Source organism: Vipera berus (assembly GCF_964194415.1).
Source record: "Vipera berus genome assembly, chromosome: 5".
Classification (NCBI taxonomy): Eukaryota; Metazoa; Chordata; class Lepidosauria; order Squamata; family Viperidae; genus Vipera; species Vipera berus.
Window position 1 is genome coordinate 22,232,100 of NC_138207.1, and position 24,614 is coordinate 22,256,713.

The 24,614-nt window shown below is 35.4% G+C and overlaps 2 protein-coding genes across 4 annotated transcripts in view; one reads left to right on the top strand and one right to left on the bottom strand.

Moving 5' to 3' along the window:
- The window catches only part of SMC4 (structural maintenance of chromosomes 4), a 47,589-nt gene extending 42,135 nt beyond the window's left edge, over nt 1-5,454 (bottom strand). Inside the window, exons 1-5 of the mRNA XM_081328370.1 lie at nt 5,320-5,454; nt 3,530-3,731; nt 2,431-2,606; nt 1,717-1,908; nt 161-337 (exon numbers count right to left, since the gene is read on the bottom strand). Of these exons, the coding sequence (XP_081184496.1) occupies nt 161-337; nt 1,717-1,908; nt 2,431-2,606; nt 3,530-3,659 (675 nt within the window). The 5' untranslated portion in view covers nt 3,660-3,731; nt 5,320-5,454. The remainder of the gene's footprint in view (nt 1-160; nt 338-1,716; nt 1,909-2,430; nt 2,607-3,529; nt 3,732-5,319) is intronic.
- Nucleotides 5,455-5,625: 171 nt separating this feature from the next.
- IFT80 (intraflagellar transport 80) overlaps nt 5,626-24,614 on the top strand; it is a 63,971-nt gene continuing 44,982 nt past the window's right edge. Inside the window, exons 1-6 of one of the 3 annotated variants that reach the window (XM_081329794.1) lie at nt 5,626-5,789; nt 6,109-6,208; nt 6,480-6,542; nt 12,757-12,869; nt 15,462-15,684; nt 22,734-22,844. In XM_081329794.1, the coding sequence (XP_081185920.1) occupies nt 12,834-12,869; nt 15,462-15,684; nt 22,734-22,844 (370 nt within the window). In that variant the 5' untranslated portion in view covers nt 5,626-5,789; nt 6,109-6,208; nt 6,480-6,542; nt 12,757-12,833. Of the gene's footprint in view, nt 5,790-6,051; nt 6,209-6,479; nt 6,543-12,756; nt 12,870-15,461; nt 15,685-22,733; nt 22,845-24,614 lie in introns of those variants that run through there. The other 2 variants (XM_081329792.1, XM_081329793.1) reach the window with 2 other exon arrangements.

Consider the following 24,614-nt stretch of genomic DNA (forward strand, 5'->3'; position numbering starts at 1 on the left):
TCTTCCTTAAAATTCTAAAGCAGCAAATAATGACTTGCATATTTATTATGAAACACAAATCATGATGTGCTGCTATAGTACTCTGAGGCTTCCAGAACAGAACTGCCATAATCCCTAATAAAATATACTGAGTTATATGATGTAATAAATTAGAGAGTACCTGTAAAATCAGAAACCTATTATGGTCCAGGTCAATACCGTGACTTCGGAGCAAAAGCCCAACATCTTTAAAAGTTGCTTTCTTCCCACTGATATGGTATATTGAAGAATTATCTTTATAGGCTGTTCTGGAAACATAGAAACTGCTGTTGGGAATGACTTCATAATCATCCCCTTCCTGTTTTGAAGGAAAACAAAACCAGAAAAACAAATCTTAGTATTAAGTCATTTCTCTACTTCAGATTTCAAAATTATTTTATTTCACAAAACTTTTATATTCCAGTTCAAACTACAACTGAAGCTAGAATAAATTTTGAAATGCATGTACTATATTAGTCATACCAGTATTTTTGTTATCACAGTCTTAGAAAACAAAAGATCCACATTCAATTGCCAAAACAGTATCAAACACACCTTTCTTTCTGAGTAATCTTAACTGAGTTCAGTGGGAGATTCTAAAATAATTGTATACAGAATTCCACCTTACACTTCATCTGTTGCCATCTTATGAAAAAGATGCTTCTCTTCTATATTGTGGACCACTTGCATAGTCTTGTCACTTTAGAATACTTGTAATATATATTAACGATAGCCTTAGTAATTGAACACTTGTAATTGCTTTATAATCATTACTATGAGGAAACTTGAAAAAATGGGCTTATACATAATTTCAAAAACATCAAAATTACACATTTACCCAGTCTCCTGCTTCAGAAGCATTTTCACAAATTTTGATAAAAATCCAAAATTATTTTATTTTCATTTTTGTATTACTAATTTGTTTCCCGGAATAATTTCTTAAGAATTTATTTTAATAAAAATACGGTAGATAATGCATTTTAGAAAGCCAGTATTAATATAAATCAAAAATTAGCTATGATCCAATTATATCTAATAGCTAAATGACCATATATCATGGTTAAATTTATAAGCAAAATATTTTAAAATTATATTTAAATCACTTTTATACAAAATTCCTCCATCCAATTTCTTTTTATACTGTTAAGTCAGTAATATGTTATTGGTACTATGTGAGGTTTTTTAAGGTTTAGACAAGGTGGGTATTTTTTAGTATCTTTTGTAACAGTAAAGCATTAAAATAAGCCCCAAATTTAACTTCAAACTAATCCTTGCAAAAGTAACTATCATTAAATGTATAATTTGTAAATTTAAATAAATTATATCTTTTTAAAAAATTTAATACTGAAAGGATTATACATGTGTATATACACACACATATCCAAATACACAAACACATACACCACACCCTTGAATTATCTAGAATTTTTTTTAAAAAAATTATTTAGCAATATACCGGTACATTTGTAGCTATGACATATTTCAAAGCAAATGTCTAGAAAGTTGAAAATTGGGCATACAATTTAATACATTTACACAGAAGAAAATGAATATTAAATGTGTCTGTTTTATAGACAATAATTTGAATAAATTCAATATTACTCCCACAGTGCTTTTTTTCTACGTAAATTCAATTAACTGCATGATTTAAAAATTCATAGGGCAAGTGATTAGCTTCTTCAGGTTTAAAAAACATACCTTGTCAATTATCTTTTGAAAATGAACTTCTACAGTGCAGCTCTGGATGTCACTATGTTCATCAGAATTGTGTATCAGTACTGAAATTTTTTTGGATCTTATTTTTTGTGCTCGATAGCCAAAAACAAAGAGCATGGAATCAATCACATTAGATTTTCCACTGCCATTTGGTCCAATAATGCATGAAAAACGCTGCATTAACACAAAAAAACACACTGCAGCTTAATGGTTACTAACAATTGACCTATCTGCCTTTCACAATGGTTTAAAATATAGTTAAACATGGTACAGGAAAATAGAAAGTATAGTACTGGAAACCTTGGTTTTCATTGCCAAGGATAAAGCATACAAACTACAACCCCTATTATAGTTCACATTTCTAAATTTTTACCAAAAAACATACAGTAAACAAAATGCTACAAACAAGTATGTTCATAATTAGCATCAATAAAATGCTTCAAATTGTAAAAGATTATTTTAATTACCGATTGTTATTCACATGTACTAGGAAAATACTTTGTATACTTTTAGCTTCTTGAATCCACAACAAGCAACTTTTTTGAAAAATACAAACAATAGTAATTGAGACTTTCATCTGCTCTATCCTCCCCCCCTCGGTGTTAGTTGCCAATATGTCATTTATTTAACTATTAAGTAGAAAAGTCACAATAAATCTTTACTTCAGCTTAGAAGTTATATAAACTAGGAAGATACCTTATGAAACGGTCCTAGAATTTGCTCCCCAGCATAAGATTTGAAGTTCTGGTTTACAATGTGAGTTATCATGAGACGAGGAGCTCCAGCTTCATTGGTCATAGCTGGAGGTGGGGGAGGAGAGATGCTACTCAAAATTTCTTCTAAACTTTGATCATCAACTCCATTTGATACTGCTAGATATTCAAAAACAAGAAAACTGATATACTTAATAACTACAGTAGACACACACACACACACACACACACACAATCAATGGAAGTAAAAGCTTCATCTTTTAAAGCTATACTACTGTAACAGGATCAACATATTTGTACAATTAGACTGATTTATTAAGAACTGACCTAGAATGCATCGCTCCCAATTAGTCCTGAAGGACTAATTTAATCATCAGAATTCTATTCTCAGAGCAACCTTTTTTCCCCCTATGTAGTACCTTCCTAGATTAGAAAATACCTTTATACATATAAATCAAAGTAAATAGGAAAATCTTCCCATATTCCTGCATTTTCAGGCAAACCCAGAGGTTCAGCAAACTGTGGTTGCTAACTATATATTGCCTTGCAAGTTCTAATGACAGCAACAGCACTACTTCTCAAAGACAGGAAGTTTGTCTCTCTGAAAAACACACACACAGAGACACACACACACAAATCTGGCCATTTATGTTTCAGCAAGACTTAGACCTTTTACTAACTCCTTGAGAAAACCTTTTCTCTGAATAAATGGTATTCAGTATCAATCCACTTACTAATATTTGATAAGTAAGTTGCACTGGCAGTTATTTGCTTTTGATGGAGAACAAACACACACACACACAAACTTAAAGCATGATAAGTAATTGTCTACCAGTATATAAGGTACAAATACTGATCTCCAAATGTTTCCAGAAATTTTATCTACTTCAACTATTGATGTCATGGTATCACAAGATACCAGAAATAAGGCAATTAACTTTTCCTCAAATTCCAAATTTGCTTTTAAACATCACTTTTACCTGAATAATCACAGCACATAATAATAAACAAAATCAAACTATATATATAGGACACCTATATGCTAAGTTAATAAAACAAAATCAGGTCAATAAGAGACTGACCTTGCTGAGGTACTTCAGAGGGGTACATACTTGCTTCTTTTTCAGGTTGCCCATCATTAGAGGACTCCTCCAAGGAATCACTGCCTTTTTGATGGGCTGCCGTAGATACTTTAGTTCTTTTGCTTGGCATGGTTTCTGTCTGTTTTAGTTCCAAACAATCATACTATAAAAACTGTGTTTTGTTTCCCTTTGTGCTGAAGTACTAAAAGAGAAAAGAAAAACCCTATACCTCGACTATAAAAACTTGCATCCAGTCCCAAATATTAACTGAACATCAGAGCAAAGATTTCAAACTGGCAAGCTATTTATGACAGCGGCATGTATTTTCCTATCTTTACACAGCAGATATCTTCCATACTAAGGCAGATTGCATATTATAAATTACAATTTACATCTGTCCTACTATCTCAACAAGTCAAGCCGATAAAAAAACAAAAATGAACTCCTAATAAGTACTCTGCAATAGAGAACTGGACTGTCTAGCACTTAAATTCTTAAAAATATATCAATATGAACTTAAATGAATATAATGGGATCTAGAGAAATTGATTTTATTCTAAAGTCAAAAGTTACAAAATTGAAAAAATTAAAACTCTTTTATAAAGAACAGATCTTACAATTTAGATGGCTTCATAATTTGGTTTATACAAGATAAAAGGCATGATTGTTTTATGCCTCATTAATTTTTTAGATATGAGTATTAAAGAAATGTCTAAAAACCACTAATCTAGATTGAAGTGCTGTTTGACTCAGTCTACATAGTATTTTGGAGCAATTATCTTTCTGATTTTTAGCAAAAAACCCCATACTATTAACATAACAGGAAACTGAGGATTAAGTAAATTACATATTTTATTACTTCAAAATCCAAAAAAAATCCAATTGACAGGAATCAAATATTGAGCTTATTTTAAAAGAAGTTCCAAAAAACTACCTTATCCAGAGCATTTCATAAAAACTATAGAAGATTAAGGAGAAAAAAAAATCAGATTTCTAAGCTTCATAAATCCATCACCTCTTCCTCAACCCTTAACTTGCATCGATAAGGGGTCGAAGTAGCGGTGTTTCCTAATAGATTTACGAACCTAATGCAAAATATCACTCATCAGATCAGAGCCGCACAATCAAAACTCTGCTATTTGAATGTACAAGTTTTAAAAATTAGCGTCTTGCCAATTTCTGAAAAAATGTATTGGAGTAAGTTTCCCCTCCTCTACACTTCGAAGGCATGCATGCTTTTTCAAAGTGCTCACTTGCTAGAATAATCAGTTTAAGACATTGGGGGGGGGGGGAAAGGAAGGCTGAGCGTTATCATTTAAACGGCTAATTAATTTTTCTAACCCCCCCTCCCCAAAATCACTTTTTACAGAAATAATACGAATTGAGCGGAATAGGCACTATGACAGCCTACTTCAAATAAAAAAAATGGCTGTGCGAGAATAAAAGTTAGGGAGTCAACTTGGCGTTTATTACAGGCAACGGAAAAAAAGCCAACCAATGCCTTCTGTCCCCTTCCCCCACGCGGTGGCGGGGAGTGGGAAAAGCGGGGGAGAAGAAAGTGTCCGCCGGTTGGGGGAAGGGGGAAATGAAGCAAGTGCCTTTTCGTACAAGAGACAAACTTGCGCGGAATTTCTGTTCTGCCAATTAGGCGGAATGAAATACTCTTCCTCATACACACCAATAATTATTTACCGTATTGAAGCTTTAACCTCCGGTCTAATCCCAGCGAGTTCCTCAAATACATCTCCTGAAGCAAAACGCAGGAATATTATATCCCATGATGAGCTTACCAGGCAGCTACTAAGTATTCCGTCCTCACCCACGAGCGGAGTTGGTACTAGAAGCGCGGGCCAGCAAGTTTCCGAGCAGCAGCCCCTGCAGCACCAGACACCTTCGTTTCCTGCCTGCAGCCTTGGCGGCTTCTACACTCGAAAATGGCGCCCAAACGGCAAACTCCTAACGAAATTCGTTAGAAAAGCGCAAAGCATGCTGGGGGAAGAAAGGGGCAGGGTTCCCGTAGGTTTGAAAGGAGGAAAAAAAAATAATGAAACGCTCTCCCGCGCCGCCATCTTGTTTTCCGTTATTTAGCGAAAAGGTGGCGGATTGTTTTCACGTCATGTTTTCTCAACAGTTGTTTTTTTTTGAAGTTTACGGGGGAGGAGGCAAGAGGCATACTTCCCAGTTTTTAGAAGAATACGTTTGAAAATATCCCCAAATAACAAAAGGAGAGGGAAGGACGCGAACTCCTCCCGTTGTGCCTGTGGGTTACTTAGCAACAGCCGAGAGATAATGGAATAATAGAGGAGTTTTTCAAAAGACTGACTGCAGCCTTTTTTATTATTATTATTATTTTTTAAAAAGAAACGCTTAATTTTGTGTGCATTGATTAAACTTGACAGGTTGGACTTTTGACGTCAGGGCTGGCGTCATGCGCTTGGGGATACCCGCGTTGGGTGGGGTGGGGGGGAAAGGGAGTCAAACCTCGTGGGGGAGGGAGACGATTGCTAGGGATTAGGCATAGGAACTCTCGCGGGAAGTAGCTATAGAAACCGAGCCGCTTCCTCTCATTTTTCCTGGAGGGTGCGGTTGGGAGACTGGCACCTTTAGCTTCATCAAGGCTCAGAACACCTGTCCCGGGAGAGGCCTACTTTGTTTCTTCTGGCTCCTGAGTTCTCCCAGGTAAGTTCTTTCCGTAGACCTTCACTTTGGACAGATAAGGAGGGAAAAGTGAGCCGCCCAGGGGTTGGAGATAAAGAGACTCAGAAGCGAGTGATGAGAGACGACAACGCGGGGTCGGTTATTGACAAGCCCAGATCGGTGGGACTGGTCACGTTGAATTGCCTTTGCCTTCGGAGACGATTGGAGAGCGGGAAAGGACAGGATTGTTACCATTCCTGGTCATTGCTGGTCAGAGAAGGGGGTAACCATGACCATACCTTCCCTCCGCTAGAACTATCTACACTCAGAAACCGAATAAGTATGCGAAGCCCCAGTGATGCCTGTCACTTTCATGGTAAGAGGTTATTTGGGAAGCGAAAGCTGTGAGCCTTTTTCCAACCCCCGTTTTCTATATACGACTGCATGGAGCAGCTCCCCTTTTGGATTGTTTTCTTTTAAGCTAAATTCGTCATATAAAAATATTAGAAAAGTGGAGGTATGAAAGATAACAAGCTCATCCTTGTTAAAATTGAATAGATTTTGAAATGAAGGTTTGCTACTGCCTACCTTTGCTGAAATGCTAACGCTTTATTACGTTACATCATTTACTATATATTCTGAGTCTTTGAAACAGGAAAGAAATTTATGACTGTCTCATTATCACAATCTTATTAGAGAGGAAAAAAAAGAGTGCCTCATTAGTAAACGGAGCCAAATTGCATATTTTACTGCATTTTAGTTTGATTGCCAAATTAAACTACATGAAAAGATGGAGTCAGGAGTCCATAATCTCACTGAATACCGGAGTCTTGCAATGTAGAATGCCAATTAAAGATTAAACTACATTGTACAGGTATATTAGCAATGTGTTTTCAGTTCTATAACCAGTAGATAAAGAAGTGATGGAGAAGATTTTCAGTTCTTTTAGTACATATTTCCTTGGGAATTTGAATTAAAATTCACATTTATGGAAATTTGCAACAAGAAAGGAAAGGAAGTAGTCCCTGCAGATTTTACTCTGCTTGTTGTTGCCGAATATAGAGGACAGCATTCATCTTTGTTTCAAGGCCATTGAGCCAGTGCTGTCCAAATAAATTTTCGCAGTCATGCGGCCAGTATGATGTCACGGAACTCTCTTTCCTCCCACCAAAGTGGTACCTATTTATCTACTTGCATTTGCATGCTTTCAAACTGCTAGGTGGAAAGACAGGTGCTCACCCCGCTAGGGTACCAACTGTTGGGTTGCCAGCCAACAAGCCCAGCATCTTAACAGCCAAGCCATCATGCCACCCTGCAAGAAAATATTTCAAGAAATTGTACGTTTGTTAGAGTTAGCAGCAATGGTTCAGAGGTAAAACTTAATTCTCAATTTGTCATGTGTAATAAATTTATTGAAAGAGAAAGTTACACTGTAGTTATACTAGAGAATAAAACTGAGGATATAGTAATAAGGCAAAGTCTCATAGAAGCTAACAGGCATACTGAGGTAGTATAGGCTAACTCCCCTGCAAGCTATATAAATTTAAGGCATTAACTTTTTACTACAAACTTGCAAACAACTGAGTAAATAATACAAATATTTCCAATACTGTAGAATTTCTCCCTTACTTTCCACTCTTGGTGTATTCCTGTGCAGTTGTTATGACAATCTCTTGCAGTAGAAAATACAACCCTGTGGGACCTTAAAACCCAATACTTTTATTAAGCAATATGTTTCATAGATTGTGGCATATTTCATGTAAGGGAATTTCTGCTGCTAAGACTAACATGTTGACTGGGTGTAATTTATTTGGCTTTTTTAGCTTCTTGTGTAAACATAGTCATTGTGCCTTCTGAAAGATTTAGTGTAACATAGGAATCTAGCCATTTATATTTATCAAACCAAGATTAAATTATACCTTATTATAGGTGATCACAGCTAATTGTTCTTCAAAACAGGTAGAAAGTAGGTTGAATTTGATTTGTGGCCAGTGTGGTCCTTGCTTTAATCATTTATTTATTTATTTATTTATTTTATTGGATTTGTATACCGCCCTATTCCCGTAGGACTCAGGGCGGTTTACAGGGCAGTTAAAACCATGAATACAAAAAATTAAAAACAAATAAAACAAATTAAATTCAAGCCCCAAGAGTAAATCTAAAACCCAGTTAAATTAACAACCCCACAGTCTGGACCAAACAGATCGAAGAGCCAAGTTTTCAGGTCCTGGCGAAATGAGCGAAGGTCGGGGGCAGTCCTAAGTTCTGTGGGTAGTTGGTTCCATAGGGCAGGCGCACCCACAGAGAACGCCCTTCCCCTGGGAATAACCCGCCGGCATTCATTAACCGCCGGTACCCTGAGAAGGCCCTCCCTGTGGGGGCGCACAGGACGATGGGAAGATGATGCCGGCAGCATCATTATTATATTACATTATATTATATTACATTATATTATATTATATTATATTATTATATTATATTATATTATATTATATTATATTATATTATATTATTATATTATATTATTATATTATATTATTATATTATATTATATTATATTATATTATATTATATTATATTATATTATATTATATCATGTCATGTTATGTTATATTATATAATATATAATATAATATAATATAATATTATATATATTATATTATATTATATTTATTATATTATATTTATTATATTATATTATATTATATTATATTATATTATATTATATTATATTATATTATATTATTATATTATTATTATATTTATTATATTATTATATTTGGATTGCTAACAAAGAAATGGAGACTGGTATAGCTATTTCAAGATTTCTCCCATATTTGGGTCGACAGGGTGCATCAAAAACACTTCACACATACACACACACACATGTATGTGTGTGTGTGTGTGTATATGTTTGTGTGTGTGTGTGTGTGTATATATATATATGTATGTATGTATGTAGATAGATAGATAGATAGATAGATAGATAGATAGATAGATAGATAGATAGATAATAAATTTAAAACTGGAATCCCGGGTGTAGACATTTGAAGTTAGTAAAAATAAAAACAGGGTGCATCAAAAAACACTTCACACATACACACACACACGTATGCGCGTGTGCGTGTATGTATGTGTGTGTGTGTGTGTGTGTATATATATATAGATAGATAGATATAGATATAGATATAGATATAGATATATAAATAAAATAAATTTAAAAACTGGAAGCCCGGGTGTAGACATTTGAAGTTAGTAAAAATAAAAACGATGAACTCCGGGATATAAAGAAGAATTTTCAAGATTCAAGTTTTTACTGCCATGAAAATGTCTGCTTTCTGTTGTTTCTACTTCATTGTTTCCAGAGAGAATAAATCTAGATGCATATTTCAGTAAAATGACAAATTAACTCTGTTTTATAGAGTTTCTGTATATTAGAAACTGTAATACTATGCACATCTATGTGAAAGCCCAAGTTAAGACTTTACATCTTGCATCTAAGAAAATAATCAGGTGCCACATAGCTAGAGACTCTGTTAAACACTCTTCTCATTTTTAATATATTTACTTTTTTGTGGATAGTAATTGTAACATTCTTTGAAAATTCATCTTGGCTAAAGGATGGGGAATAAATACATTGTTACAGTAGTTAAAATGCTTTCAGTATCATTGATACTAAAATGACTATCAAGAATAATCTAAATCCTTGATTTATCCTGATAATGTAAGATAATATAAAAATATTACAAACAAGTTGTGAAAAGTTAGATTTATTTATTCATTGAAAACAATAGAACTTTAATTAGGGTGAGGTTCAAGGTCTTGGTGATGGTTTTTAAGTCCTTACATGGCATGGGTCCGGAATACCTCGGGGACCACCTGCTGCCGGCGTCGACTCCCCTTCGCCCTGTGCGCTCCCACAGAGAGGGCCTCAGGGTGCCTCCGGTCAGAGAATGCCGGCTGGTGGCCCCCAGGGGGAGGGCCTTCTCTGTGGGCGCCCCGGCTTTGTGGAATCAACTGCCGGTCGAGCTCCGGATGGCACCAGATCTTCGCTCCTTCCGGCGCGGGCTAAAGACCCATTTATTCGAACAAGCTGGCCTGGCCTGATGGGGAGTTAGGGTTTTAATATTTGTATATTTTTGATTGTTTTAACTTGGGCAATAATTTAATTCTTTTTTAACTTTTGTATTTTTGTATTTTTATTCAAATGCCCTGTTCACCGCCCTGAGTCCTTCGGGAGAAGGGCGGTATAAAAATTTAATAAAAACTCAAAAAAACCCTCAAAACTAGTATTTCTACATATTTAGCCATTTTAACCTCAGGAGTATTAAAATATGTACTGAAATTTTGATGTGAAATATCTGTAGAGGAAGGTTATGTGACTAAGATTAAAATTAACATGGTTTTTTGGTAAACTGCCTTATAAATTGTTTTAGCAGTTGAAAAGTGGAAGCTCTCTGCATCTTCTGTAGTGAGAGAAAAAAATTGAATCAGCAATTGAGAGGAGAATTTCAGGGCCATAATCAGAAACAGAATCTCAAGATGTATATTCACACATAGATATGAGATTGTGAGCCAGAATGTGATTTATTGAAACTTGTTTTCATTTTAAAAGTACTGTATAAAAATACAGTAACAAGTTTATATGCTGTACTCTCATATTACATCATTCTCATATTTAGTTAATAAATGACAGAAGTTTCACCTATATTGTAACTGGATAAAACAAATTATTTTAAGATATAAAGATTATGTTTGAAACAGCATTTGCCTTTTAAGTTAACCAGCTCTTAAGCCTGATCTTGCTTATTCTATGTTACTGAAATGTGTATTTATGCCTAATTTAGGATTTACAAAAAGTTCAACCCTCAAACTTTTTAGAAATTAAATTTATAAGAAATGTCTTTTTTTTCCTTTTAAATTAGGTTAAGTTAAATACTCTGGGGCAAATTAATATGCCCTTTAGATGTATCTATTTTAGGCTTTGGAAAAACCTTTGTGTAGTAATTCTTCAGTGGGTTGTAGTCCATTTATCATAGGACTCCCAAGAGATTAGAAAACATATGTTCTAATTAATAGGATATGCTCTTCTGAATAAGCAAATGCAAGTACCTTTCATTGTAGAAGTTAGATCCATTGTTTTGCTGAGCATTTTGTATCGTTTTCTGCTTTTTGTAGATAAATATTGTTTCTTACTTTTCAGTTTATACCAGAAAATAGACCCAATATTAATACTAATGTTTAATAAATTACCAGTATAGAACATGGTCAATATTTTTCCATTCTTCTGCATCTAATTATATTCATTTATTAGTTTGGGTCAGAGGAAATATTTGCAATTTATATGTTAGTATTTAATTTTCAAACAAGTGTGTATTACATTTTAGAGCACAATCCTAAAGAATAGGTAAAATGTAAAATGGTTATATTACAATAAAATAATTTAAAAATAGGTTCTTTAAAATATGCTTATATGCTTAAAACATAAAAACTCCAAGTATATCAGCAATACTTTAAGATTTTTGTTTTATGTTTAAAATTTCAAACAACAGTTTGAAATAATTGAAATGAACCTTTGGACTGTGCCAGAGTTGTTCACACACGCATCTTACGGAACACAGTGAAATATAGGTAGTCCTTGAGTTATGACCACAATTGAGCCCAAAGTTTTTGTTGCTAAGTGAAACATTTGTTAAATGAGTTTGCTCCATTTTACGACTTTTCTTGCCACAGTTGTTAAGTGAATCATTTCATTTGTTAAGCTAATAACATGGTTGTTAAATGAATCTGGCTTCCCCATTGACTTTGCTTGTCAGAAGGTCGCAAAAGGTGATTGATCACATGATCCCAGGACACTGCAACCGTTATAAATATCAACCATTTGAATTTTGATCATGTGACTATGGGGATGCTGCAATGGTTGTAAGTGTGAAAACCGGTCATAAGTCACTTTTTAAAGTGCCGCTGTAATTTTGAACAGTCACTAAATGAACTGTTGTAAGTCAAGGACTCCCTGTAATCTAACCCAGATGTGAATAATGTATTGATGAAGACTTTTCCTTCAACCATGTTCTTCATCAGTATAAAATGACCAAAATCCAGTCTAATCATAGGTGATGGCTATGATACCAGAAGATCAGCAGGCCATCTATAGATCTGGAATCTGATTGTACAGGGAAATTCACCTTATTTTAAGAAAAAGCTCATTGTTACTTACAGGTACCTGCCATCTTGGATACATTTCAGCTTCTCAACATTTAATGTTTCAAAACCTCTTTATACCTGTTTGGACTCCATTATCTTTCTGGAGCTTTTAAATAGAAAAAAGAAGTAAACTTGGATTGTATATTACATTGGTAAAATTATAACAGCAAGTTTTAGAAGACTGTTCCCAGCCAATTCATATAGATGTGGATCTTCATAAACCAACAATTATGAAATAGAGTTGAAAATTCAGGAAAATTGAAAAATATCTCTATTGCTACTTTGGACAAAACAGTCTGTAAATTATAGTTGCATTTATTAAAGTGTTAATCTATTATCTAGTCTTGTGAGTATGGTCTATTAATGATTTTTTTTAATATTTACAGTTATAACGTGTGCAATCAAGACAACAGCTCTTCGTCCATGAATCTGCTGGATTATCAGCATAGAAAATATAGTCCAAATGAGGTTAAAGATATCACTGCTAAAAGAACCAAAGCATATCCTTTCTTTGTGTCTGAAATAATGTTGCCAATGTAGTGGACGTTGTTTCTCAATGTTTGTAGTAATTTATATTTCAAAAATTACACATGATAAGATAATAAAATAGGTGTTATCCTGCACTGGCCCAAGGAAAGTCATTTTGTGCAAATCAAAATCCCCCCTGCCATTTTAAGAATTATTTATTATTCATTTTAAGTAAAATACTACAGTGGTATAAAGAAAAAATAGAATGAAAACACTTCATTTATGAAATAATAATAGCTGCATAATCCAAGTATGTAAGTTATCTCAGTTGAACATGTCAGCCAAAACTTTGAGAAAATCTCTGCATTATTTTTGTGGCCAAATTTTGACACCCATTTGGTGTTAAAGTTCTCAACATCAGGATCTGTTTCTCAGGTACTCTGAAATAATTTACTTTATTGTGAGGGAAATCTTGATTGTTGTAGATCAGAGGTCCACAACCTATTGAGTACCAGGGACTGGTTCCATGGAGAGAGGTTTTCCCACGGACCAGAGGGTACGTGGTTTTGTTTGCTGCCTGCATCCCACAGATGGCGCTTTGCTTGTTTATGCAGCTTGGTTGCTGGCATGCCGTGACTCAGTACTGGTCCACGGACCGGGAATTGGGGACCCCTGTGGTAGATGGTTTTAGAATTGTTTTGTTATTTCTTCAGAATAAGAACTTGGATGAAACACTAGGAAGAAAGAAACAAGGATTAATTTCGATTTATTTATCAGAGTTATGTGCTGATTAACTCCCAACTACTATGGCAGCTCACAAGTAAAATGAGAAATATTATTAATAACAAAGGAAAAATAAAAGATGGCGAGAAGAGGAAACTGGATTAGAATGAAACAAAGGACTTCGCTCTCCCTCACCATTTAGCCAAAGAACCAAATCTTGCAGGTCCTAAATACAGTAATAGCAAGGAGGGGCCATGAAATTTGTGGGGAAACTTCATTCTAGAGGATAGGTACTGCTACAGAAAAGGTACACTTTTGGAGTTCCAATAGATAGATAGTTTAATCGAAGAACTCAGATTGTGCAAACTCTGTAAGATTGAATCAGTGGGGTAGATGCTATTGGGAAGAAATGTATCTTGTTGGCTTTATAGGTAACAACCAGAGCCTTTGAATCATTCCCAGTAGCAAACTGATAACCAGTGCTGAATCAGGAACAGGTATAAATATTACATGGACATGGGGTACCTGAGGAACCATCTCACCTGTTTGAACTAACCTACACCACTCATTCCAATGGAATGGGCCTACTTCCAATCCCGTCAGCCAAAGAAATTCAACTGGTGGGATCCAGGAGAAGAGCCTTTTCTGCTATGGCCCTTGCCTCTGAAATATTCTGCTGTCAGAGATGAAGTCTATTCCCAGATTCCTGGCCTTCAGGAAGAGCCTAAAAACTTGACTCTGCTACTTGGCCTAGGGCTCCAGGAGGGGTCTGCTACATTTGGGCTGGCTGATGGGATAGAGAAGATTCTCACCCCCTGGACGCCCTTCACCTTTGTTTTTAACTTTTAACTTCTTTTCAATTTTTTCTCATTGTAATTGCACTTTAAAACTTTTTATTATATTGTAAGCTACCCAGAGCTTTCATCAGTGAGATGGGTGGCATAGAGATTTAATAAAGTGCTTACAACTGCCCACACTGGTGCATTCTGGGCCAGTTGAAGCTTCCTGATTGTCTTCAAAGACAGTTCAGTGTAGACTTAATTGCAGTAATTAGATTGTGACATGATCAGGGCATGACTAACAGTGTGAAGGGCCCCCTGATCTAGGAAAAGGTACAACTGTCACACCAGTTAAAGTTGTGCAAAAGCTTTCCTGACCACATCTGCCACCTCTTGTTTGAGCCTAACACCCACAACTGCTTGGTCTTGGTAGGACTGAGTTGGATACAGATTCTCCTCATATAAAAATATGATCAAGGGGTTTGAAGAGAACTAAATAGGGTTTGTAAAATAAAATCATGTTGATTTGTTAAAGGTTTTGAGAATATGGAAAGCATGTGGAATAAGGGTAATTTGATAGCTTTCTGAAACATCTAAACTGTTCATTGTTAAACACTTCAATAACAAGGAATAAATAGCCTGTTCTCAAAATAAAGAGATATAAACAGGCTTTTTAATTGATAAACTTCTACAATTTGCAATATTATATTGCTATTCTCTAGGAAAAGTTCAGATTGTGTAAGTTCTGTTTAAATTAAACAGGTCAGTAATGATTGAATGATTTCAGTGGATTTACAGCTGGATTTGGATTCAAGGCAATATTTTTACTATGTGCTAATTAATCTTTATTCACATTCTCTGAAGAGTAGATGTTACGACACTGTCATTTCAGCAAAGCAGCCCTCATACAAACAAAACTGTACAAATATTTGTTGTAAATTCTAGGATTAAGCATACCAATCCATGTATTTTTTGTGTGCTGGAATATTCAGATGTTGAGATTTTAAAATAAAATGTACTGTAATATTTATTGTATCAGTTTTTAAAACATGTAAATTCTTTTTGAATACTGCATGAGTCAGATGTGTTAGAAATAATTTTATTCCTTAATTCTTTCAAAACATAAGGAATTAGTTAGCTGTGTGGGCTGGACAACAGCAGATGAACTATATTCATGTAGCGATGATCACCAAATTATAAAATGGAACTTGTTAAATGGAGAAACAGCACAAGTTGTCAAGCTTCCTGATGATTTCTATCCTCTAGATCTTCACTGGTTTCCTAAAAGTTTAGGTGGAAAGAGACAAACCCATGCTGAGAATTTTGTACTTACAAGTTCTGATGGTAAGTTGCCTTGAAAATGTATATTATTCATTTTGGAGTACTATCATATACCCTCCTAAATCACTAATGTTAGATTCATTGTTACATTGATTGCATTTGCACATAACACTATGCAGGATTTGTTTTGCCCACTCTTGTTCAAACAACGTAAAGTTGATCTTTTAGACAAGCAAATTAATAATATTTTGGCCAATTTCTTATTTGTTTTTCCCTTCAATTGTTTTTCTAACCTAGTGGCATCCCCAAGTTACACTCTGCTTATGTTTTTTTTTCTTTTATTATGCAATATGTTTGTGGTGGTTTACTGGGTAAGAACTTTTACATTATGTTAGTATCATTTTATAAGGCCTTGGTAAGACCATACTTGGAATACTGAATCCAGTTTTGGTCACCACAATATAAAAAAAAATGTTGAGACTCTGGAAAGAATGCAGAGAAGAGCAACAAAGATGATTAGGGGGCTGGAGGCTAAAATATATGAAGAATGGTTGCAGGAATTGGATTTGTCTAGTCTAACAAAAAAAAGGACTAGGAGTGACATGATAGCAATGTTCCAATATTTGAGAGGCTGCCACAAAGAAGAGGGACTAAACCTATTAAAACACTAGAAGGCAAGACAAGAAGCAGTGATTGGAAACTAATCAAGGAGAAACTAGAACTAAGGAGAAATTTCCTGACAGTGAAAACGATAAACAATAAAGTAGAACAGCTTGCCTTCAGAAGTGGGTACTCCATTATTGGAGGCTTTTAAAAAGAGACTGGACAGCCATTTGTCTGAAATAATATAGGACTGTGGTGGCGAACCTATGGCATGCGTGCCACAGGTGGCACGTAGAGCTCTCTCTGTGGGCATGCGTGCTGTTGCCCCAGTCCAAGGCCTTCAGCTGGGTTTTATAAACCTTTTTGATTTAGGCCTCTGCTGCCATATGCAAAAAAAAAGATTCAATCAATCAATCAATATCAACTTCTCGCAGGGAGAAAAAAGATCTCGCAAAGTTGGAATTGATTGATTGAACTTTTTAGTCCCACTAAGTCTGCCGTTACCACCGCAGCCACACCCACCCAATGGGCCATGCCCACCCAATTGGCCACACCCACCTAATTGGCCATGCCCACCTGGTACCTGACGATACATAAGTGGGTTTTGGGTTGCAGTTTGGGCACTCGGTCTCTAAAAGGTTCGCCATCACTAATAGGGTCTCTGGCTTGAGTCGGGGGTTGGAGTAGAAAACCTCCAAGGTCCCTTCCAACTCTGTATTCTGTTACCTGGAAACAAATGACAATAGCGTTGATTTGATGCATTATCTATGTAGTTGAAATGTTTTTCAATTTCTTTAATAAAGTGTGTATATTAGTTTTATAATATATTTTTGTAAGGTATATTTTTTAAAAGATTTTTGATGGTGTGTACAGTGTATTATCCATATGTATGTGTGAATGGCAAAAAAGAATTTGTCCAAAGACAATTGTACTTAGATACAGTTTTGGTTGCCCTGATAAGTGTTTTATATTGGGGATAGGGGGTATGGTCTGTCTAATTTATCATTTTAGTTGTTGCGTTGAAATGCTTAGCATGTTGTTTTCCTGGCCCAATTCAAGGGACTTACAATGAAGGTTAAAGTGTTACATGGCTTAGGATCACATTATTTACCCCTGTTCCTATACAGAATCACCCACACTTTTAAATCATGGACCAGTCAAATTTGGTGGGTTCTGTCGTGGATCCAGTTAACATTAATATCCAATTGGCTTTTTCTAAGATAGGGCCTGTGGTATGGAGTGAACTGCCACTGAACTGAGGCAAAGTCTTTGCCTGACCTGAATTTAGGAATTATTTACAAACTTACTGCATACTTACCTTTTTACATTGTTACTGGTTTTGGATATTTACTCATTTTATCATTTAATAATTGTTTTATGGATGTTTTAACAAAGTTACCTGCAGCTATTACAAGAATATGTGGCATATATAATCATTTAAATAAAATATAAAGCTTGCTACATTTGTACACAGTGAATCAAAACAAATCTTGACATTTCTATCTGTAAATCAGGGCATTTTCTGTCCTCTGTTCTCTCTTCCATTCTTTCTCCCCTCTCTTTCAAAATGTAAACAATTTTGAACAGTAACTGCACTAACTCTAGTGTGATATATTTGGTATGAGGGAGATCTGTTTGCATATGTGTTCCCACTTGGGATAAAAATATTTAACAAAGCAATTGGCAAAATATGCCAGATTAATTCAAATAACTATTGAAATTTAAGTCAACATAACTGGTATGGTATGTTAACCTTTAACACAATTGTGTTATTTTTCACAATCAAATTTTGGCATAATCAAACAGTTGCTGAAAATACATATTAACACAGTAAAAGATAGGGGGAAGTGGTGGTTTAGGAAAAATAATTTTATGTCTATCAAAAGGGATGTTAAGATGCTGTTGGTTTTGAAATGCAATCCCCTTTGCTGTGATATGAATTAAGATATATGTTCCAATTTGTTATTATTGCAAAGAAGTCATTTTATGTAATTCTGATACTAAATATGGTATTTTCCTATGTGGCATTATGTATGTGATTGATTGTGTTTTTGCTGGGACTGGTCTGGGACCTGACAAGTTTCAGTTGTTTGAAATCTTCTCCATTTGTAGATGATCTTCTGGATAGTGGAACAATTGATGTCCAATTAATTGAGGATATCTTTAAATTCCTTTTTTTTCTCAGCACCTCACAAGCCTTTTTTGATATGGGCATGTTGATGCCACACACTTGAACAACAAAGAAAAAATCAAATTAAATGTCAGGATTAATAGGTTCCTCCCAGATCCCCTATAATGATATTCTAATCATTATTTGCTCCTGAAAATTTTGGAATATCCATGATCAAATAACTTGACAAATTAAAAATGCAAATTTGTCAAACTGGTCTCCAGAAGAATATGTTTCAAATGTATTCATCACTGAAATACAGTATAACTGGGTTCTTGCATCTTGGTAAGAGTTTATGTTTTATTCAGCAAATCATAGCTACTAACTATGGTAAACTATAAACTACAAGGATTATATTCAAAAAGCATGATAAATAAACCATACAATGTACAGACCCAGTGAAAGTTGAAAGAAAGAGAAAACAACATAGAGATATGCTGAGAAGTCAGTTTAATTAGGTGATAATTTCATAAGAAATGTCAATAACTTAATTCTGAGTTTGAAATAATAGGGATGTGACTTCACAGCAAGTAAACTGATGGTAGCTGCAGATGTTATGATTCCGTCTTAATAAAGACTCACTTTAACATCAATCATTTACTAATGCCGTCACTTATGTTTAACAACAAGGTTTTTGTACTATAATCTTTACCTTTAAAACTCAGGTTAAAACTAGCAGTTCCATTTTCCACACATTAAAACATGTTCTTCAATTTGATCTGCTATTCAAATCAACCGCTCCACTTTCTGTTTATATGAAGTTTTCCCTAATCATTGGCTTTATTCCTGAAAAGGCTGATTTGAATATAAGTCCTACTGAACTGAATAATGCTTAATTTGGAGTAGTCACTTTAATATTAATTACTTTGTTTTTTGATAGATTGAAAATTGCTTTCATATAAAGGTCCATTTCTATTTAGCAAAGTGGAATTAAAATTATAAATATTTTTTTACAAATACTTGTACATAAGCTTTTATTCATTCTGCTTTTCAGTATAATCTGTACTGGTTCTTTAAAAGTGTTTCCCCCTACTAGTTTTTGTTTCACTGATGACTGTTAAAATTGGAACAGAATATTTAAAGGGTTTGTGGTAGCAAATGAATATAACAGACATAGTTTTGTGCATGCTGTACTTGAAAAGCCTGCTAATATCTTATTTGAATAATTTTCAGAACAGCAAAAATGTTTCAATATTGAGAATCTTCATGGCTTCAGTAACTAATAAAAAGGGAAAAAGCAATAGATACAAAATTGAAGTTGAAACTGAGTCTTTTCATTTTTTGTTCCAACTATATTATCAAATGTTTCTTACTAAAAGTTTTAATTTTTTAAGTCTGATTTACAGCAGTAATGAAAAGAACATATATATATCAGGGCTTTTCAACCTTTTCACCCATTGTACCACTTTTAGGATATGGAAACTTCCGAGTACCACCAGTCGCCTAGCAATGTATCAAAAACTTGACCAAAAAAAAAAGGAAAAAAGTGAAGTACAGGTAGTCCTCGACTTACAACAGTTCACTTAGTGACTGTTCAAAGTTACAGTGGCACTGAAAAAAGCGCCCCCCCAAGCCACAGCCGAGCAAGACACCTGCCTGCCCGCCCGGCGGCGCTCTTCCTCCTGTCCAAGGTTTTCATTGTTGTGAGCATTTCTGTTGAGGATTGACAGTGGGGCTGGGGTGAGGATGTTTGGTTTTTATTCCCCCCCCCCAACTGCTGGGTGGTTGCAGCAGGTTTTGGTCACTTCACATGACCTTGGGACACTGTGGCCATCATAAATATGAATCAGTTGCCAAGCATCTGAATGTAAATCACAAGACTCTGGAGATGCTGCAACATTCCAGCTGATCAGCGCTTCTTCTGGGATGAGCACCGAGCTCCAGCTGGAGCCTGGCGCTGATCCTGGTGCTTCCGCCGAGCCCTGGCAGCCCCAAAGAAGCGCTGATCCTGGCGCTTCTGCTGAGCCCTGACAGCCCTGCAGCTCTAGCCGTCTCTCGCTCAGGCTTGTGCTGTGCTGCCACCGGTTCAGTTCATTCCCCTCCCCTGCTACCACTTTTGTAGGATGGTCGCGTATCACCTGCCAGGTGCCAATGTACCACAGGTAATACCCGTACCACTAGTTGAAAAGCCCTGATATACATCAGTTCCAGCAAATCTATTAATATTTAGTTTCATTATTGATGGATGCATTAATGTGCAATGTAGTTACAGTTCATCATTGCTTGTACATTTGTGAGAAAAAAAATCAGGAGTCTTTCATAATTTCAATAGGCTTTTAGTCTTAATCCTTCCTCGGCATCTTTTTACACTTAGAATTGTAAGACGTTTTTCCCTAGTGCAGGGGTAGGCAACCTTGGCTCAGGAATTCTGGGAGTTGAAGTCCGCGAGTCATAAAACACCCAAGGTTGTCTACCCGTGCCCTAGTGCAATGCAGTAACTTCAGTATTTAGCTCATAATAGAATTTATTTTCCAACAGCAAAGAACAGATACTTCAAGAGCTTTTACCAAATTGGACATCTTATTATTATTCTATCAGGATTTAGAATGAGAAATAGGAGCACTAGCTTACTAAGTGAGAGGATGAAGTTTAGCAATTAGGAAATGTGCATATTGGCACAAAGTTTTTGAGGGTAAGTGGCTGCCTGAAGTGCCCTAACCCTGCAACTTTTCCTTGAGGTGCAAAGTTCACATTATTTTCCATATTGACTATTAACACATTGCTCTGTTTTTTATCTGTTTCTGAGCCCATGTTCAATGTGGGTTTTGATAATTAAAGTCTACCAATTCTAGGATAGAAAACATCTTCGTGTTACGTAAGCGAGAACTGTAGTCTTCTTTGAACTTACCTCAATTCTTGGTAACCTAATGTGTCCATGTGGTTTTCTTTGTAATAATATGTAATTGTGGATTTTTCATCACTGTCTTGGACTGTCCTGACAGAACTCTATTCAGGAAGATCACTCACTTGTTAAAAAGCTATATGTAGTGAAAAAATGTGTTTATAATTAATGTTGAATTTATATGTCTTGTACCATTATCAAGCCAAGTCTCCCTTTGAATACATATGCCTACTTGATTTTTGTTTCTGTTAAATATCATTGCATTACTTTTAACCCATTTCTCTAACTTATCAAAACTAATTTGAATTTTATTTCTTTTTTAACTATTCCCTCCAATTTTGTGTGATATGCAACTTGTGTGATAGGCATTACTCCCACTTCTTCCACCAAAATTATTACGTAAAATATTAATAGAAAATATAGAGTGAACCTTGTTCAATCTCACTTGATATCTCCTATTTGATGAGATCTTGCAGATGACATTCTTTGAAAATAGTTTTTAAGCCCCATAAGTGTTGATATAATTATGAAGCTATCCAGTCCATTCTTGATTAGTTTTTTAATGTTTTGGGGTACTTTATAAATTATTTGCTAAAGTGAGCAAGAGAAATTATGCCAAGATCTATCAAGAACAAATTCATACTGACTTTTGCTCATGTTATGAATCAGGCACCTAGAATAAATGTTTAACTATGCTCCTAAGCATCTTCAAGGAGGTCACAATTTGGGTTTCATGTGGGAGGGCTGTTCTGTGAGAGTTCAGAACATACAGAAAAACATCTTTTGTAGACCCCTCAAATATATATATATCATAGGGCGATGCTAATCATCCCAATTTTAGATGTGTCCTAGATGGGTCAGTTTTATGAGAAGGTCCATAAGGCTTCTGTATAGACCATTATAATTTGTGTTCCTGCTTTGCAAAGAACTATATTGCTAATAATCCTCATTTGGATAAGAAATGATCTGCCTATGGTGAAGAACCATAATATTCTTCAGTTTCAAGAGGCACATTAAGACTTAGGTAAACATGATCTTATTGCAAATAGACCTATTTATCAACAGCAGCCCAATCCTAAATACAGTAATATGGCCACTTGGGATCAATAAAGTTCCAGAGTTACCAGAATCAAACTCTGCATCTCCCTTCCTCTGGAACAGCATGCTAAGAACCTCCCACCATATCTTCCCAGGCTATTCAGCGCAAAGACATATTTCTTCTTTAGGTGTCCTGTATTTACATATACTGTAGAGCTGATTCTTTCAATAAGATAAATTAGTTTTTCTAATTTGTCCTATTGATTTCAATACCATACATGTGTGAATAATTTCAGTTGAATTGAAACCAATTACTTATATTAGTGAGAAGTATTTACAAACTGACAATAAGTTGACTAATAAATTAGAAAAAGAAGAATGAAATGCTGTTTTTCAGAAAATATCTTTGTATGTAAATTAGGTTTCTAATGCAATATAATTAATATAATATTCCTATAGGTAAGTTTCATTTGATTTCCAAAACTGGAAGAGTTGAAAAAAGTGTAGAAGCCCACTGTGGAGCTGTACTTGCAGGAAGATGGAATTATGAAGGTACCGCACTTGTTACAGGTAACAGGATTCATCTCTAAGTGTGCCCTGAAAGAATATGGTTAACCTTTTCTTTCTTGATTTTATTTATCATTTTTTGTTTCTCAAGTTCTCGTAGTTCTTCTGGCAGAATCCATTTTGTCAATTTTTTTCTTGTCCTCAAACTTATTTTGTTCTTTTCCATGTCCAGTATTTCCTGTAAGTTTTTTTTTCATCTGGGTTAAGTCATACTTCCTTTTATTGTTAAGCTCCATCTTAAAATCTCCTTTGTCTCATATTCAGTTGTCTTTTTTCTGCTCACTCTATTTTTATTTTCTGAGAATTTTTGTGTTGTAAAGTTAAATTGGAGATGTGTTCATTTATATTTTCAAAGTTATTTTTAATTTCCTCGTGGTTTGAGATCATTGTTGTTTGGATTTGTTGCAAAATAGCATAGATCTCCTTCTGAAAAGTATTTGGTATTTTTTATATATATATTCTTTCTGCAGATTTCTAGTTTTCCATGATAGCCAAAAATCAGGGTTTTCCTTTCTCTGCAGATAGCTTTAGAGTCACAGTTGAGTTAGAGTCACAGTTGAGTTGGTATTTGTAATCGAGAAAGGTCAACTTTTTTTCCTAAAGTTTATAGTTCTCACTTTATAAATAGCCCAAAATGTTCTCTCTCTTTTTTCTTTTTTTCTTTTTGTCACAGCTGTTGTGTTATTAAAACATTGAAGGTCACCAGAAACAAGTTATCTTTTCCTGGGCTTTATCAGCTCCTGTGATAGAGCAACTGCTGTTGTATATTTTCATCTACCACTAGATGTTAGCACCAGTTCATTTTGCAGTAATAGCAAATTGTTTACTTCTATTATTTACTTATATTTTCATGGGTTTAAGAGGAAAATCTTAACAGATTCCATCAATTTCAAACTTATCCAAATTGAGTCTTATATTCATTTCATTTCAGTATATTTCTGTTCCCCCTGAAAAGTTTAATTTGCCGCTTCCGTCTGTAGGAGGGTGGGGCAAAGATCCTCCCTTTTCTCACTTTTGGAGGCTTTTTGCTTTTTGGGTTTTTCTTTTTTTCTTTTTTTCCAGGAAGTCAATTTTCAAGTAGAAGAGAGAAAATCACTGTTCTTACCCAGTTCCAAACATGTTGTTTACAGTCAGCTTAAAATAGTGCTTTTGGGCTTCAGCTGCTTGTAGCTTGGGCTAGACCACAGGTCTGCAACCCGCGGCTTCGGAGCCGCATGCGGCTCTTTCAGCCGTCTCTTGCGGCTCCCAGTCCTCTGCCATGTGCAGTTCAAAAAAAAAAAGTGGGACTAAAAAGTTCAACCAATCAATTCAAATATGCAGGGTAAGTGCATATCTTGCCTTGGCTCTTCAGTCAAACCCTGTTCTGCGCATGCGCGCATGTACGCGCATGTGCACACATTTTTTTGCGGCTCCCAGTTTTTCCTTTTGTGAGGGAACTGGTTCCGAGTGGCTCTTTCACTGTTTCAGGTTGCTGACCCCTGGGCTAGACCCTGAAGTAAAGCTAGCCTTTGTCCTGTTGGTTTCTGGAGGGCTTTTCCCAAATTGATCAGATCAACTGATGTCTCTCCGTAATCAGCAGGACTTCCTTCCTACTTTGTTGCCTCTACGGGGCAACTGCAGGCCCATTCAGGGTCCCCTAGCAGGCAGAAATCGGCCGTAGGGTGTGGAGCCCTGCGATCCCTTGGTTGCTGCGCTACTGCGCAAAGCCAGAAGCCAGACAACATGCTGTTGTGCTTATGTTAGAAATCAATAAAACATATTTAAACATATTTT